The sequence below is a fragment of the Pseudophryne corroboree genome, chromosome 3 (genome assembly GCF_028390025.1).
Source record: "Pseudophryne corroboree isolate aPseCor3 chromosome 3, aPseCor3.hap2, whole genome shotgun sequence".
Lineage (NCBI taxonomy): Eukaryota > Metazoa > Chordata > Amphibia > Anura > Myobatrachidae > Pseudophryne > Pseudophryne corroboree.
This window is the reverse complement of record NC_086446.1, coordinates 271,136,079-271,155,193: the sequence shown is the minus strand read 5'-3', so window position 1 is coordinate 271,155,193 and position 19,115 is coordinate 271,136,079. Positions and strand designations below refer to the sequence as shown.

At 46.2% G+C, this 19,115-nt stretch overlaps 1 protein-coding gene across 1 annotated transcript; it reads right to left on the bottom strand.

Annotated features, from left to right (window-relative positions):
- Positions 1-2,160: 2,160 nt before the first annotated feature.
- On the bottom strand, positions 2,161-18,616 carry TBC1D20 (TBC1 domain family member 20). Its single transcript, XM_063959087.1, has 8 exons — positions 18,463-18,616; positions 15,519-15,704; positions 15,355-15,435; positions 14,724-14,910; positions 13,382-13,483; positions 13,162-13,303; positions 4,884-5,071; positions 2,161-2,759 (listed from the first exon to the last, which is right to left on the bottom strand). Exons 1-8 carry the CDS (start codon positions 18,497-18,499, stop codon positions 2,504-2,506), a joined length of 1,179 nt encoding a protein of 392 aa, XP_063815157.1. The 5' UTR covers positions 18,500-18,616; the 3' UTR covers positions 2,161-2,503.
- Positions 18,617-19,115: the final 499 nt, after the last annotated feature.

Sequence of the window (19,115 nt, the reverse complement as noted above, 5' to 3'; positions counted from 1 at the left end):
CATCTTTTATTGCAATAATCATACATTGAATACTCTTGGTCACTCTTGGGTGCAACCGTGCACCATCATAGTCGTCACTGGAGTCGGAATCTGTGTCGGTATCAGTGTCTGCTATCTGGGAAAGGGGACGTTTATGTGACCCTGATGGGTCTTGTGACACAGTCAAAGCCCTGGATTGACTCCCTGCTCTGTCCCTGGACACTGCTTCGTCCAATCTCTTATGTAATAAATTCACATTAGCATTTTAAAACATTCCACATGTCCACCCAATCCGGTGTCGACTGTGCCGACGGAGACACGATCACCATCTGCTCTGAATCCTCCCTAAACAAGCCTTCCGCTTCAGACATGTCGACACACAAGTACTGACACCCCCACACACACTGGGATAACTGAAATATGGGGACTGACCCACAATAAGGCCCTTTGGAGAGACAGAGAGAGAGTATGCCAGCACACACCCAGCGCCACAATATACTGAAAACAAAAGTCCCAGTCTAAATAGTGCTTATAACATATAATATTTGCACCAAATAATGTGCCCCCCCCCCCTCGTTTTTGCCCCCTGTTACTGTGTGCAGCAGGGGAGAGTCCGGGAGCAGATTCTCTGCAGCATGCGGTGGAGAAAATGGCGCTGGTTAGTGCTGGAGGATCAAGCCCCGCCCCCTCGACGGCGGGCTTCGGTCCCGCTCATATCTTTATACTGGCGGGGGTTTTATAACATACTGCCCCTGCAGTATCTAAACTTGCTGCCAGATCAATTTGAGGTGTTTATTGCTGCCCAGGGCACCCCGCCCTGCACCCATGCTGTGCCTGTGTGTGTGTGTGGGAGCAATGGCGCGCAGCGTTACCTCAGTGAAGATCTGAAGTCTTCTGCCGCCTTTGAAGTCTTCTTTCTTCTTATACTCACCCGGCTTCTATCTTCCGGCTCTGTGAGGAGGACGGCGGCGCGGCTCCGGGACAAACGGCGAGGGCGAGACCTGCGTTCCGACCCTCTGGAGCTAATGGTGTCCAGTAGCCTAAGAAGCAGAGCCTATCATTTAAGTAGGTCTGCTTCTCTCCCCTCAGTCCCACGATGCAGGAAGCCTGTTGCCAGCAGTGCTCCCTGAAAATAAAAAACCTAACAAAAGTCTTTTCAGAGAAACTCAGGAGAGCTCCCCTGCAATGCACCCAGTCTCCACTGGGCACAGGAACTAACAGAGGTCTGGAGGAGGGGCATAGAGGGAGGAGCCAGTGCACACCCATTCTAAAGTCTTTACAGTGCCCATGTCTCCTGCGGAGCAGTCTATACCCCATGGTCCTTACGGAGTCCCCAGCATCCTCTAGGACGTAAGAGAAAAATCCATACTAAAGGTTATTCATGCTCATTATATTAACTTTTATTTACATAGTGCCAACATATTACGCAGCCCTTTACAGAGAAGGGTTTAATCATTCACATCAGCTCTCGCCCCATTGGAGCTCACAGTCTAAATTCTCTACCACGCAAGCCACACAGACTAGGGTCAATTAACCTGGCAGTATGTATTTGGACCGTGGGAGAAAGAACCATGCATCTGAGCAAACTGACAGAGAATATAGAAATTTCTCACCTATAGGGGCAATGATCGGTCCCAACGTATGGCTGCGCAAGTCACTTGGAATTACAGGTGCTCACCATCACAGATTTTCATGGGCACTTTAATACTGTGCAAGGAAATTCTGTACTGTGGGTGGTCACTGAACACCAGCAACTTCTGGCCATTGTGCAGAATAAAATTGCCCCTGGCTGGAATATTGCTCATGGACCCAGCACGGTGATGCCTATATGAAATCCTGATGTACGGAAGTTGCAACAAAAATATATCTATTTATATAACATATATATCCCTGAGGATGGGTCTAAACTTACTTTCTGGAGATAGGAATTTATGTGCAGACATAACTGTGTTCTACATGTACATTCTGTTCATATAGTATGTGTGAAGCTAGTGCATCGCTAAGACAGGGCTCATCAACCATCCAGTCATTTGCATTGTTTCCTATAACCACAGCCTCTGTCCTCTGCAGCGTTCCAGGCTTGTGGATAGGATTTCTTATTGGATAACCATCTCCCAATATTATACCCAGATCAAACGTGGATATGATACAGACCTGTGCAATAATCCACACCTCATGAGGTGGTGTTAAATATTTATCATAAAGTAAATTAATAATATGTACAGATATACATAGGTTAATGTGGCAAGTATAATCTACACAGAGGACTAATGTACATCACTGGATATAGGAGACAGTGTCCATGTTGAGAGGCTTCTTCATATGTGAACAGTTTAACAAGCACTCGCGTGTCCAGGTTCCAGTTTATAGTGGCTAGTGATGGAAAAGTCATGTGTGCTGTGACGGAGTAAGCAGCATGAAAATGGGGTTTGCAGAGGTCCAAGGCACAGGCATGGTGTGTGTGTTCTCCACTCCTATGAGATGACTGACAGATCCTGTGTTCACATTTGTCCCACATAAGCTGTTATGGAAATATCTGCAGCTCAAATTTGGGTGCCCACTCCAGTGCACTTTTCACCACAGCCAATGCTGCAGCGCCCAAAGCCACTGTCAGTCCCATGACTGCCAATTTCACCAGTCTATTGGTACGTGGCTTGGTAAGGACGGACTTGCTTCCATGCTCTGGCCGGATAGTGTCTCTAAAACGCCGGCGGAGGACTGTGTCCGGGTGTTGCTGTGTGGATGCCAGTTCAAAGTCTTTAAATGTTGACGCTGCAGTCCTGGTAGGAGAGGAATATGCAAGAGCTTAATGGCTGCTACACATTAATGACATCTCAAAAACAAATGTCAATTTGAATTTATAGTAGATGTACAATTACAATTAACATTCTTACAAAGGTTTGTCCACTAACACAACCTCTCTCACTCTTTAGTTATATGGGCTCCCTAAGAAGCACCAGGATGCCCTCAACTCTCCACTGGAGACAAGGGGCCTTGATGGGAGAGAGCAGTTAGCATTGCTCTTAAACTGTTTCACAGGTGTGCGGTCAGTGCGGCTCCTGATTGGATCATGTCTATTGGTCTATTCAAAAGTAAACTCCAATAGATTAGGTAATGACACTATTAGAAGAGAGGACGCCCTCAGAACTGCTACATACATAAGCCCCTTATTAACAGCAGTAATCTGGACAATGGGGTCATTCAGATCTGATCGCTGGGCTGCTAATTTTGTTCTCCTGTGATCAGATAGTCGCGGCCTCCTGGGGGAGTGTAAATTCGCCGTGCAAGTGTGCGATCCCATGTGTACGCAGAGCTGCTAAAATCCACTTTGTGTAATGTGTGCGCAGCCCAGGACTTACTCCTACAGTGCAATCACATCAGGCTGATCGGGGCAAGAGCTGACGTCAGACACCCTCCCCGAAAACGTTCGGACACGCCTACGTTTTTCCGGACACTCCCTGAAAACGGTAAGTTATCACCCGCAAAAGGCCTCCTCCTGTCAATCACCTGGCTTTTTTTCGCACCATCCTGTCGCTGACCGGCGATGCCCGTTGTCGATGGCCAATGCGCATGCGCATTGTGGTGCATGCGCAGTTAATACCTGATCGCCCGCTGTGCGAAAACGCGCAGCAGCGATCAGATCTGAATGACCCCCAATGTCTTTATTTAAACCCACGTGTGCTAATGTAGTATCTGTATAGTTCTCAGCTAATACAGTGTAAACCCCTTGGTGATTTATTAATTTTTAGTTTTTTTCTGGAAAAATTAACCAACCCCTACATTAGAGTGCTCCAAGTCCATTACCTTGAAGTATTTTTCCCACAATTATTAAAAATAAAAGATGTGTTTTAAAAAGTATTCATAGCCTGTGTTGGTATATTTTGGTGACATTCATATGAGATTGTCGACCTAGTCATGCTGTTGACATGATCTAGTGGCGTCATAAAGGGGGGGGTTCGTGGGGTGCCGGCACTGCAGCTATAGCACTCCCCGGGAGCATCCCGTATCTCTCCCCGGAATGCTGAAACCGGTGGTTCGGGCCATGAGGCCACGCCCCTCTCACTAAGCCACGTCCCCGTTTCGCGGCTGCCCTGTCATCAGGGGCAGTGACATGGCCCAGCTGACATGATCAGATTGTCAACAAAATGTCCCTGGTGCTCTAGCTATGACTTACTTAGTACGGCTTTTCCAGTGATGTCTTTGGGGGGTGTAGTATGGTATGCCGGCGCTCGGGCTCCCGGCGACCAGCATACCGGCGCCGGGAGCCCGACCGCCGGCATACAGACAGCGTGGCGAGCGCAAAGGAGCCCCTTGCGGGCTCGCTACGCGCACCACACTATTTTATTCTCCCTCCAGGGGGGTCGTGGACCCCCACGAGGGAGAATAGTTGTCGGTATGCCGGGTGTCGGGATTCCGGCGTCGGTATACTGTGCGCCGGGATCCCGACATTCGGCATACAGAAGACCACCCCTTTTGGGTCTGTCGATCAGCTGATGAGGATTTATGGCAGATCCAGCACTACTTGCAGCAGTAAGTATGCCTTACCTACTCCCTAGTACCTAATGCTAACCCCTCTGCTGCCGGTCCATGCAGAATGTCGTCATTTCATATGTAAACAACATAAATGTTGGCATTATGACTACATCCCTATACTCCCATTACAAGCTAAAGTGCAATACTCTCTCTCTTAGACTGTATAACTCAAAAATAAAACAATTATTCCAGGCTGTGAGAATTCATTTTAAATGTGAAATAAGGGATTAGAGAAGAAGAATATTTCTTCAAATGACTGCATTATAATGGTATTTCAATGATTTTGTAAATATACTATAATCTAGAACACTCCCAGCCTCCTGCTAGAGGAAGTGACATGTCCATTCCAAAAACGATTGGACTGTGCTCACCTCTCCGCCTGGTACTGCTGCGTTGCTTCCCTGGAAAGTTCAGAAGGTGGGAACTGAACAAACAGGTCACCGGCTTTGCTGATGAGGATCTCATATGGCAGATCTTGTGGAATTTTTGACAGCAGGTGATGTACAGATGCCATATCACACTCACACTCCAGCACCTCTTCCTCTCTGTGCAACACAATCTACACAAAATGACAATGTAGGCATAAATACTTCAGCAGGAAAGCCAAGACAAAACAACCAGTATAAAACTGCCAGAGCATGCTAAGAACTTGTAGTTTCAGCTGCTGAGGAGTCACAAGTTGCCAACCTCTCCTGTCATATGACAAATATGCATTGGTAAGGTGATAAAACAAAAACTTATTATGAAGTACATTTACTGGAAAAACAGTGCTGTGAGAGCACCAACTTTTATTGTTATTAAATGGGATATGTCACTACATTTAATCAACTTCTTAGACAAGCAACATCAGAAAGTGTGTTACTTCAGATGGACTCACTAGACTTGAAGGCTTAGTGTACTCCGTCTGCAGTTGGACCATAGGCAGGTACAAACTACCAGATGTTTAAATGCCGGTAGTGAACAACTATATAGTTGAACGATATAGCGTTCAACGATATAGTGCATACACACTGAACGTTATTCAACGATAACGTTCAGTGATGTCACCGCTGGCATTCCCGAACATGCAGCTCAGCCCGTCAATGTCAGGCTACGCTGCATGTCAGCTCAATATTGGTGAACGCTGAACGACGTGCGGGAGCGCTCATCGTTCATTTTTCACCAATATCACCACCATACACACTGGACGATTTCAGGTGAAAAAATAAATGATAGCGACATAAATGGCATTATTTATGTTTTAGCCAGAAATCGCCTAGTGTGTACCCCCCTTATGAATTGATGTTAGAAATAAAATCTGACAAGTATGAAATTACAAGACGAAGGGTTACCATGCCTACAGGAAGTTTGACAATAAGAAAACAAGTTAAGTGTATAAAATAAGATTTTACTTACCGATAAATCTATTTCTCATAGTCCGTAGTGGATGCTGGGGACTCCGTCAGGACCATGGGGAATAGCGGCTCCGCAGGAGACAGGGCACAAAAGCAAGCTTTTAGGATCACATGGTGTGTACTGGCTCCTCCCCCTATGACCCTCCTCCAAGCCTCAGTTAGGTACTGTGCCCGGACGAGCGTACACAATAAGGAAGGATCTTGAATCCCGGGTAAGACTCATACCAGCCACACCAATCACACCGTACAACTTGTGATTTGAACCCAGTTAACAGTATGATAACAATGAAGTAGCCTCTAAAAAAGATGGCTCACAACAATAATAACCCGATTTTTTTGTAACAATAACTATGTACAAGTAATGCAGACAATCCGCACTTGGGATGGGCGCCCAGCATCCACTACGGACTATGAGAAATAGATTTATCGGTAAGTAAAATCTTATTTTCTCTAACGTCCTAGTGGATGCTGGGGACTCCGTCAGGACCATGGGGATTATACCAAAGCTCCCAAACGGGCGGGAGAGTGCGGATGACTCTGCAGCACCGAATGAGAGAACTCCAGGTCCTCCTCAGCCAGGGTATCAAATTTGTAGAATTTAGCAAACGTGTTTGCCCCTGACCAAGTTGCAGCTCGGCAAAGTTGTAAAGCCGAGACCCCTCGGGCAGCCGCCCAAGATGAGCCCACCTTCCTTGTGGAATGGGCATTTACAGATTTTGGCTGTGGCAGGCCTGCCACAGAATGTGCAAGCTGAATTGTACTACAAATCCAGCGAGCAATAGTCTGCTTAGAAGCAGGAGCACCCAGCTTTTTGGGTGCCTACAATATAAACAGCAAGTCAGACTTTCTGACTCCAGCCGTCCTGGAAATATATATATATATATTCAGGGCCCTGACAACGTCTAGCAACTTGGAGTCCTCCAAGTCCCTAGTAGCCGCAGGCACCACAATAGGTTGTTTCAGGTGAAACGCTGACACCACCTTAGGAAGAAACTGGGGACGAGTCCGCAGTTCTGCCCTGTCCCGAATGGAAAATCAAATATGGGCTTTTGTAAGACAAAGCCGCCAATATTGACAATCGCCTGGCCGAGGCCAGGGCCAACAGCATGGTCACTTTCCATGTGAGATATTTCAAATCCACAGATTTGAGTGGTTCAAACCAATATGATTTGAGGAATCCCAACACTACGTTGAGATCCCACGGTGCCACTGGAGGCACACAAGGGCTGTATATGCAATACTCCCTTGACAAACGTCTGGACTTCAGGAACTGAAGCCAATTCTTTCTGGAAGAAAATCTATAGGGCCGAAACTTGAACCTTAATGGACCCCAATTTGAGGCTCATAGACACTCCTGTTTGCAGGAAGTGCAGAAATCGACCTAGTTGAAATTTTTTCGTGGGGCCTTCCTGGCCTCACCCACGCAACATATTTTTACCACATGTGGTGATAACGTTGTGCGGTCACCTCCTTCCTGGCTTTGACCAGGGTAGGTATGACCTCTTCCGGAATGCCTTTTCCCTTAGGATCCGGCGTTCAAACCGCCATGCCGTCAAACGCAGTCGCGGTAAGTCTTGGAACAGACAAGGTCCCTGCTGGAGCAGGTCCTTTCTTAAAGGCCGATGCCACGGTTCCTCTTGGAACAGACATGGTACTTGCTGAAAGCAAATCCCTTCTTAGCTCCCGAGGCCATTAGTCCTCTGTGAGCATCTCTTGAAGTTCCGGTTACCAAGTCCCTCTTGGCCAATCCGGAGCCACGAGTATAGTTCTTACTCCTCTATGTCTTATAATTCTCAATACCTTGGTTATGAGAAGCAGAGGAGGGAACACATACACCGACTGTTACACCCACGGTGTTACCAGGACGTCCACAGCTATCGCCTGAAGGTCTCGTGACCTGGCGCAATACCTGTCCCATTTTTTGTTCGGGCGGGACGCCATCATGTCCACCTTTGGTCTTTCCCAACGGTTCACAATCATGCGGAAAACTTCCCGATGAAGTTCCCACTCTCCCGGGTGGAGGTCGTGCCTGCTGAGGAAGTCTGCTTCCCAGTCGTCCACTCCCGGAATGAACACTGCTGACAGTGCTATCACATGATTTTCCGCCTAGCGAAAAATCCTTGCAGTTTTTGCCACTGCCCTCCTGCTTCTTGTGCCGCCCTTTCTGTTTACGTGGGCGACTGCCGTGATGTTATCCCACTGGATCAATACCGGCTGACCTTGAAGCAGAGGTCTTGCTAAGCTTAGAGCATTATAAATTTGCTCTTAGCTCCAGTATATTTATGTGGAGAGAATTCTCCAGACTTGATCACACTCCTTGTGTGACTGCTCCCCAGCCTCTCAGGCTGGCCTCCGTGGTCACGAGCATCCAATCCTGAATGCCGAATCTGCGGCCCTCTAGAAGATGAGCACTCTGTAATCACCACAGGAGAGACACCCTTGTCCTTGGATATAGGGTTATCCGCTGATGCATCTGAAGATGCGATCCGGACCATTTGTCCAGCAGATCCCACTGAAGAGTTCTTGCGTGAAATCTGCCGAATGGAAGCGCTTCGTAATAAGCCACCATTTTTACCAGGACTCTTGTGCAATGATGCACTGACACTTTTCCTGGTTTTAGGAGGATCCCGATCAGCTCGGATAACCCCCTGGCTTTCTCCTCTGGGAGAAACACCTTTTCCTGGACTGTGTCCAGAATCATCCCTAGGACCAGCAGACGTGTCGTCGGAACAACTGCGGTTTTGGAATATTTAGAATCCACCCGTGCTGTCGTAGAACTACTTGAGATAATGCTACTCCGACCTCCAACTGTTCTCTGGACCTTGTTCTTATCAGGAGGTCGTCCATTTTCTTTGAAGACGAATCCTCCTTTCGGTCATTACCTTGGTAAGGACCCGGGGTGCCTTGGACAATCCAACGGCATCGTCTTGAAACTGATAGTGACAGTTCTGTACCACGAACCTGAGGTACCCTTGGTGAGAAAAGGCAAATTTTGGGACATGGAGGTAAGCATCCCTGATGTCCCGGGACACCATATAGTCCCCTTGTTCTTTGCTATCACTGCTCTGAGTGACTCCATCTGGATTTGAACCCTTGTAAGTGTTCAAATTTTTCAGATTTAGAATAGGTCTCACCTAGCCTTCAGTACCACCATATAGTGTGGAGTAATACCCCTTTCCTTGTTGTCGGAGGGGTAATTTTATTATCACCTGCTGGGAATACAGCTTGTGAATTGTTTTCAATACTGCCTCCCTGTCGGAGGGAGACATTGGTACAGCAGACTACAGGAACCTGCGAGGGGGGAAACCTCTCGACATTCCAATCTGTACCCCTTGGATACTACTTGTAGGATCCAGGGGTCCTGTACGGTCCCAGCGTCATGCTGAGAACTTGGTAGAAGCGGTGGAGGGCTTCTGTTCCTGGGAATGGGCTGCCTGCTGCAGTCTTCTTCCCTTTCCTCTATCCCTGGGCAGATATGACTCTTATAGGGACGAAAGGACTGAGGCTGAAAAGACGGTGTCTTTTTCTGCAGAGATGTGACTTAGGGTAAAAAACGGTGGATTTTCCAGCAGTTGCCCTGGCCACCAGGTCCCATGGACCGACCCCAAATAACTCCTCCCCTTTATACGGCAATACATCTTTGTGCCGTTTGGAATCTGCATCACCTGACCACTGTCGTGTCCATAAACATCTTCTTGCAGATATGGACATCGCATTTACTCTTGATGCCAGAGTGCAAATATCCCTCTGCGCATCTCGCATATATAGAAATGCATCCTTTAAATGCTCTATAGTCAATAAAATACTGTCCCTGTCAAAGGTATCAATATTTTTAGTCAGGGAATCCGACCAAGCCACCTCAGCTCTGCACATCCAGGCTGAGGCGATCGCTGGTCGCGGTATAACACCAGCATGTGTGTGTATACTTTTTAGGATATTTTTCAGCCTCCTATCAGCTGGCTCCTTAAGTACGGCCCTATCCGTAGATGGTACCGCCACTTGTTCTGATAAGCGTGTGAGCGCCTTATCCACCCTGAGGGGTGTCTCCCACCGCGCCTTAACTTCTGGCGGGAAAAGGTATACCGCCAATAATTTTCTATCGGGGGAAACCCACGCATCATCACACACTTCATTTAATTTATCTGATTCAGGAAAAACTACAGGTAGTTTTTTCACCTCACATATAATACCCTTTTTTGTGGTACTTGGAGTATCAGAAATATGTAACACCTCCTTCATTGCCCTTAACGTGTGGCCCTAAAAGAAAATACGTTTGTTTCTTCACCGTCGACACTGAAATCAGTGTCCGTGTCTGGGTCTGTGTCGACCGACTGAGGTAAATGGGCATTTTACAGCCCCTGACGGTGTTTGAGACGCCTGGACAGATACTAATTTGTTCGCCGGCCCTCTCATGTCGTCAACCGGCTTGCAGCGTGTTGACATTGTCACGTAATTTCCATAAATAAGCCATCCATTCCGGTGTCGACTCCCTAGAGAGTGACATCACCATTACAGGCAATTTGCTCCGCCTCCTCACCAATATTTTCCTCATACATGTCGACACACACGTACCGACATACAACACACACATAGGGAATGCTCTGATAGAGGACAGGACCCACTAGCCCTTTGGGGAGACAGAGGGAGAGTTTGCCAGCACACACCAAAACGCTATAATTATCCAGGGACAACCTTTATATAAGTGTTCCTCCCTTATAGCATTTTAATATATATACATATCGCCAAATCAGTGCCCCCCCTCTCTGTTTTAACCCTGTTTCTGTAGTGCAGTGCAGGGGAGAGCATGGGAGCCTTCCCACCAGCCTTTCTGTGAGGGAAAATGGCGCTGTGTGCTGAGGAGAATAGGCCCCGCCCCCTTTTCGGCGGGCTTCTTCTCCGGAGTTTTAGATATCTGGCAGGGGTTAAATACATCCATATAGCCTCAAGGGCTATATGTGATGTATTTTTCGCCATACAGGTATTATACATTGCTGCCCAGGGCGCCCCCTCCCAGCGCCCTGCACCCTCCGTGACCGCTGTGTGAAGTGTGCTGACAACAATGGCGCACAGCTGCAGTGCTGTGCGCTACCTGATGAAGACTGAGAGTCTTCTGCCGCCTGGTTCCGGACCTCTTCATCTTCAGCGTCTGCAAGGGGGGTCGGCGGCGCGGCTCCGGGACGAACCCCAGGGCGAGCCCTGTGTTCCGACTCCCTCTGGAGCTATGTCCAGTAGCCTAAGAATCCAATCCATCCTGCACGCAGGTGAGTTGAAAATCTCTCCCCTAAGTCCCTCGATGCAGTGAGCCTGTTGCCAGCAGGACTCACTGAAAATAAAGAACCTAAAAACTTTTTCTAAGTAACTCTTTAAGAGAGCCACCTAGATTGCACCCTTCTCGGCCGGGCACAAAAACCTAACTGAGGCTTGGAGGAGGGTCATAGGGGGAGGAGCCAGTACACACCATGTGATCCTAAAAGCTTGCTTTTGTGCCCTGTCTCCTGCGGAGCCGCTATTCCCCATGGTCCTGACGGAGTCCCCAGCATCCACTAGGACGTTAGAGAAAAGTGGTTTCCTATAAATGTACATTTGACACCACATTTTTGCATCAGTGCGTCTCATGTCACTACTCCACACTTTCAAGGAACGTGTTCCCTCCAAGGGTCTAACTCCAATTCTCTCTTCTTTCTGACATACACCACCCTCCATAGATTCCTGCATACACAGCTCTGTCCTCATTAACAATTACATGAGATAAGCTCACTGATCTCTTGCTTCTGTAGGTAGACTGGTTAAATGCATTTTCACACTGCAAGCAAGACTCCAAACTAATCCATTTTTACTTACGAGTTTAACCTAGATTCAGACTAGGAGGACGATTTTTTTTTTTTTTTTTTTGTCTGTCATCACTCGTAGGCTTACTCTATACACATTACTGTCCTTCCCACATGCTGTAACTACTGTGTGACTGTAGGCTGTACAAGATTCCAGAGTGCTTTCCTCATATCAGGAGCACACCGAGTTCATGAGAAAGATAATAAAGCAGCTGGAGCACCTCCACGCTTTACCAGTGACAGTCACTCCCACTTCCCATCACACGTGTGGCAACAAGTAGTTTTATCTTCTGCGAGAGAAGGATGAACAAGTGTCTCTCAGCCACTTCCATGCACCTGGAAAGCCTGCTAGCTCCACTGCTCTTCCTCCCGCTGATTGTAGATCACCTATCCTTCATTTTCAGGCTGTACAGGAAAACCCACCATCCTGATCCGAGCTATTATCTAGGACCTCATGGACAAACATCTGGAAGTGTTATTTATGTGCATCTTTTTGACTTCTGCTTCATCTCTGTGACCTTTCTTAAACAGAGGAAGGCCACTATAGTTTGCTAATGGAGTTTCTCTTCAAAGGCGCCTCCTTCTCTGAGCTGGCACTGACTGAAAGCTGAAAAGTCAACATTTGCCAAGTGTTGCAGGAGATTCCTCACACACGCACCAATGACTATTGCAGCGCTGTATGGCTTACAGCCTGGTTTATACATTATAGTACATTTTAAGTGCGTCTGATTCATGAGATAACTACTTTTGGGCTTGACATTCAATCAAATTTGCAGCCAGGTGACCTAACGTACACGTCTACCCAAATGAAGACAAAAAAAAAAAAAAAGAAGAATACTCAAAACCAGTTTTACTGCCACTCTCTTCACAAGCAGTATAATATAGTCAGGGGGGGATAGCAGACACTTTCCTGGCAGTCACTACTGTGAATTCCTCTTGTTGCTAGTGGAACTATCCTCCTGTAGCAAAGCTATCCCGCTCATAGCCTACCCAACACACTCACTCCCTGCCCATTTTTCTGGGGCACATCTATTTGTGGACTGCTGTAATTGTTTGTATAGTAAGGACAGTTATTAACAACCTGTTTGCAAAGGTGCGTCTGAGTTTTCAGCAGGTAATTTCTGGAAGAAGACCTATTAAGCGTTATTCCAGAAAACTGTAGCACACAGCGTAATGAGGGTAGTACGTTAGCACCATATACATATAAGTATGTAGATTCAAAGATATAGAGCGTGACACTTCAAAGTCCACCTGTCATCTAGTAGGGGAAGATGTGCCTTCTAATCAAGAATATAGACGTACTCATTTATTAGTTTGTCATAAAAAGAATTCAAAATATCTTTATGAAATAACCATAAATTGTGATCAAAGCTGAGCTGCATACATAACACAGTTATTGCAGTGGCACTGAGATTGCACATCCTTACCACAGCTGCAAAGTAGATGGGCATCAGCGGGTGACATGCCAGGAAGAAGTCATACAACCTCACCACGTGTCTGAAATCTGACAGGACATGCCCAAACCAGGTGATGAGCCAGCTCAGGGCAAATATAGTGCCAACTTCCGCCCTGGAACACAAGACATGCTGAATCGCCACTGTACTATGAATGTAGGAAGTCAGGAACATCACTGCTGGCCATACTCACTGCTGCATGAAGTCGTGCAATGCTGGGTTCACCAGCTCTATAATGGGCATCAGGTAGTTGAGGATGTGCTTAGTGTTATCCATGCTTGGATCCATAAAATCCCTGTCGGAAAACAGATATTTGTTTGACAGACACAAGGATCACAAAGAACTACAGTAATGGTGGTGGGTGTAATTTTTTATATCTTTTGTATTGAGGGTGTGGTATTGTCATGGTGGAGGGATGTTCATAAAAATACTGAGAGTGATTACTGAATTCACAGGAGAGAATTCCAATAAAATTGGGATAAGTGGTCTCAAAACGGTGGCAAATGAGAGGTCAAAGGACTAAAATCTGAATTTACAAACATATGAGGACATTTTAAGCCCCCATTCTGCTTTCTTTCATTTTATGGACTAATCGCCATAAAGGGTCAGGCTCACAATTGCAGTAAAATCAGAAATGGTATTATTACCGTCACTTTTTACGTGTTCCCAAAGAAAAGAGTGATTTTTCCAACGTCTATTTTTAATGTTATGTCATTTGAAAACGAATCTAGTTCATTTCAGAGTTAATGGCAACATTTGTTGATGCGATTTTAAACACTATATAATTGTTTTACTTTTTCAGGCAGAGTTACTACCAACAAATTCACAGAAGTGCGCGTCTACATCATTTCATAATTTAGCCATATACTCTTTATCTTTAAAACAATGTTTAAAGACGCATTTAACACTGTTTTTGTGAATTTGGCCAGTAATGTCTGGCTGAGGACTGCGGTACTGTAACGGCTTAAAGTAGACCAGTCAGCTGAACTTTATATCCTTCATACATTATACTTACAATATTTTTATTTACATTAGAACAAAAATACAAAATATATATATACACACACACCTGTTTTGCGTATACATAATGGAAAAAAAAATATTGTGGTCCTGTACAATGTAATACAATTTGTGGCCCGGTGTTAATTTTTCAGCTACTAGAAGGATATAGGTAAATGGCTAAGAGGATATGGGATGTAACGCTGAATCAGCGAGTTCATGGTGGCTGGTCCAAATTAAGCTTTAAAGGCTACGGGTCTGTAATACAGGAGTTTGAGGATAATGGTTGATTTACATCAGGCTTGGGTAACCCATAGCTCTCTATCTGCTGTGAAATTACAAAGCCCGGTTGTTGGCAGTTGTAGTTCCACAGCAGCTGAAGAGCCACAGGCTGTGTACTTCAGCTGTATATGGAGAATCATTGTAAAAAGAGTAAATGTGTGTGAGGGAGGACTGACATGTGCCTTGTAGTAGTGTAATGGATGGTGCATGAAGGTGTCAATCACCGAGGTGCGGGAGGGCTCACACAGACCCACCTTAGGTGATGTGTGGACAGTTTATCCACCAGAAGAGTGGCTAGCGGCCCTCCCACCACCAGCAGGAAAGTGACTACAATATCATGATATCCCTGGTAATAGTGCAACTGCGAGTTTCGTGCCAACACCTGCAGGATGATGTCAATCAGCTGCTCCTGCAAATCTTCCCGCTCCTTTAAAGGCATCCCTGAGAGGCAAAACCGGACAGCACACCCCCATGTTTGAGAGAAGACAGATACATATAAGCCTCAGCCCAATTCATGAAAGCAAAGTCACCCCTCCTAACAATAAACATGCAGAGCAGGGATGGGACAGTATTGCAATATCACAATAAATGGAGCACTCTATCTTCCTAACCCCTTCCAGTCCCCTGACTAGACAAGCTGGTTTTTTAATATAGTATCATGAGAATCGTAAATATTCTGAGTTAGGAACCTCTGCAATACTATATTGGGGGCTAGACGATGGGGTCCAGATACATTTTTAAAGAAGACTGCAATCTCTACTTTAATGCCAAACTAACTGGAAGAGCACACCTGGAGATACATACAGATGAAGCACATAGGTAAGCCTAGCCCTGATGTACAGCACAGTAACCCATATATTCCCATCAATCACTTCCTTATCTTACCTGGAGGGAAGCGTCTAAGTGAACGTCTGACATCCAACAGAACCTGCTCATAATCTTTATTGTTCACCCGCAGCTCCGGCCCTGCAGAGACCATATTATCAGTATAGTAATAAATAATCTGGCTATAACCCCGTAAGGCAACCCCTACAGTTATATCATTGTACCTGGTGGAGGAGGCAGATCTTCAGTGCTGACATTCAAGAGTCTGGGCCAGACTTGACACCGGATCTCATCAGTAAGTAGCCCACCTTCACTGATCGCCATACGCCGCAGGGTGGCTACATCTGGGGGCTCCTTGCCAAGGGCTTTCTGGATGTCACAAAGCTTTCTGCGCCTGCGGAACTCACTGCCTGTATGACAATATATAGTAATATCATGATTACCATTTATTTCTATAGTGCCACCATACTCTGCAGCGCTTAGCAACTGAGAAAGAGAATAAATGTTGTTTTTGAGTGAACTGTGTAGATAGGTTGTATAAAAAGAAATTGGAACTCTTCTGAATAACTGTTCTTTAGTAATGAAGATTGATTATAGTGATTATCATCATTACCCCCCAGCCAGCCAGACTTATGCCGGGTACAGACTAGGCTACAAATGATACGATGTCGCTCACGATTTCCCTTGAACTCCTGAACAAACGACACTGTGTATACACACTGAGCAAATTTACAAAAGATACGTTATCGTTCGTCATTGGTAGCGTATACACTGCGCGATTTGCTTCTACTCGTTAGCGACATTTTTTAAATTGAGTTGCATGTACAGACGACAGAGGACGTAGCTAGTGACACGCGGAAGCACGCATCGCTAGCGATATAGTGCGTACACACTGAGCAATTTAAACAATTTGTTATAACAATTGGTCGTTATTGGCAAATTCATTTAAAACGTCGTCTAGGGTGTACCCGGCTTTACTTTGAATGATCATGGCTTAATGACACAGAAAGTTTGAATATATGTGTGTGACAAATTCTGCACTCTCATCTGTACTTCAAACAAAGTACTGTGGCGCTACCCAAATATGCTCCACTCCACAAATGTAGAAAAGGGGTATTCTCCAGGTTCCTTCAAACTTTCAGTACTGTGTCTATTGCCTGTATTCAGTGGTGCAAGTAGAAATATTTTCTTAGTGGTACTGAGCACAGAAAACGGGCATGATTGTGCATTGTCAGGGGCGTGGTCACATGCAACTAGTGGGAGTGGCTACATGACACTTACGGTGTGGCCACACGACACAGCCCCTTATCTTTGCACTCTAGAGGCAAGGCTAGAAATATATAGTACTGCCCCCAGTATAATAGAAATATATAGTAATGCCCCAATTTAATAACACTATATAGTAATGCCTCCATTATAACAGGAATATATACTGTAGTAGTGCCCCCTGGTATAATAGAAATATTTAGTATTGCCCTCATAATAATATACATATATATTAGTGTCCACATTATATTAGAAATTAATGACCCCACACAGTGACGCCAGAGACATGCCCAGTAACCCAAAAGTCGCTCAGTGCAGATGCGTCACACAAGCTAAGTGAATGAAAACAGCTGCAGTGCTGCTCCCAGCAAGGGAGGCTGCGGGAAAGTACACCCAGGCTCCTCTCTTCACGCCAGCCGCAGCCGCCAGAGGAGGAATCGTGATGTGAAGTCATGACGTCACCATTGCGCTCTCAGTAACCCTGACTACGTGGGAGGCGCCGTCATGCTGCCAAACACCATGGTCTTGTTGCTTTGTGGCGTGTTATAATTGTGGTAATGGAGGTCACAGGTGCAAAGTGTGTGGTAGGTGATACTGCATACCCGCTGCCAATTTCTTAAGAGTACTCCGTACCCAAGCGTACCCGCATACTTGCACCACTGCCTGTATTACACTTTGTTGCGATGATGCCTGCGATGCAGCCTTGATAAAGATTCATAATGAATAGAAATGTTGGAATGATGCTTGGACACTATTAAAAATTCAGAAGATTTGAATGAACCTTTTTCTACATTTGTGGAGTGATAGATACGCACAATTATGTTTTATAAGAAAACAGAGATAAAGTATCTGTCTTCCCAACTTGATTCTATCTCGCCTACTCCCCACAATGTCACCCACTGGTATCTTATCTAGCTACTCCCCACTATACGAGACCCTCCAATGCCCTACGCCCCACCACATGACACCCTATACCCCACCATATGTCACCCTCCAGTGCCCTACACACCACCATATGACAACGTCCGGAGACCTAAGTCCCACCATATGTCAGCCTCTGGCACCCAACGCTCCAGCATATTTTATTATTATTATCCTTTATTTATATGGCGCCACAAGGGTTCCGCAGCGCCCAATTACAGAGTACATATGCACATAATCAAAACAGGAAAACAGTGACTTACAGTTGAAGACAATTTAGGACAAGTACAGGGTAACTAAGCATAACTACACCAGTAAATGACAGAGATAAGTTCCAGGTGGCCAAAAAACTGCGCGATTTGGGCAGTTGAGGATTATTAAAGTAAGAAAAGGATAATCGCATGAGGGAAGAGGGCCCTACTCGTGAGAGCATATGTCACCCTCCCACCATATGTCACTGACCAATGCCCTACACCCCACCATAAGTCACCCTCCGGTGACCTACACCCCACCATAAGTCACCCTCTGGCACCCAAAACCCCACCATATCTCCCAACATGACCCTCTCCAGGAGGGACAGAATGCTCTGCTTCTGGACTTTTCTCTTAATGTATGATTGCCAGCACCTTTGGTGAAACACCTTTCCTATCCATTAACCTGTCCAAAACAGGTGATGGCAATCACATATTAAGAGGCAAGTCCAGAAGCAGAGCATTCTGTCCCTCCTGGAGAGGGTCATGTTGGTAGGTATGCGTCACCCTCCGGTGCCCTACGCCCCACCATAGGACACCCACCAGCAACAATATCTCCCCACTATATCACTTTCCGTACAGCACTTCCCACCACGACACCCTGGGTTAGAACCCTGCACTATGCATGAGTCCCTACTCTGCTTCCGCATCCTCTATTACACGTAAGGGGTAATACCATCTATCTCCAACACACAGCTCTCCCACTGCCCAGAGAGCGGCTTGTTCTTACCGTGTCTGCCGGGCTCAGTCCGCACGGACATTCTCATTAAAAGAGTGACTACCGGCCCCGTTACCGGCAATACACCTCGGGCATACTTCCGTACACTCAACTCATGACGTCATCTCACTGGAGACTGGCGCAAAGGAGATCGCATGACCGGAAAGGGCGTGGTCATATATCACCCCACCCCTTTGTGCAGTGAAGCCCGGCTAGTATGTTAAGGTTGGTTCTATATTCCTCCCCCTTGCGTCGTAACTCCTCCCCCTTACGGAAAAGGTCCCTTAGCCCACTTGATTCTAGCATCTACCAGTATGTTAACACTGCATGGAGCATGAGCTGCTGCAGCAGGCAGCTCAGCAGCTGGTAGGTAGGTAGTTGGGTGACAGTAACTCACTGGTAGTATGACGTTAACTCCATGCACTGTAACTGCAGCAGATACTGTCACCTCAAGGGACATGTCTTTCTAAAACTATGCCTATTTACTTATGGTACTACAAGTCCCAGCAAGCACTGTCAGGCTCTGGCAATACTTTTGGAGAATAATAGTCATTTAGCGACAGATCATCCTGCACTCACGGAAAGTCACTTCGCTCATTCTTTAGTAACTGGCAGATTAACTCGTGCCAAGTGATTAGTAAACTAGAAACTGTTTTATATGAAAG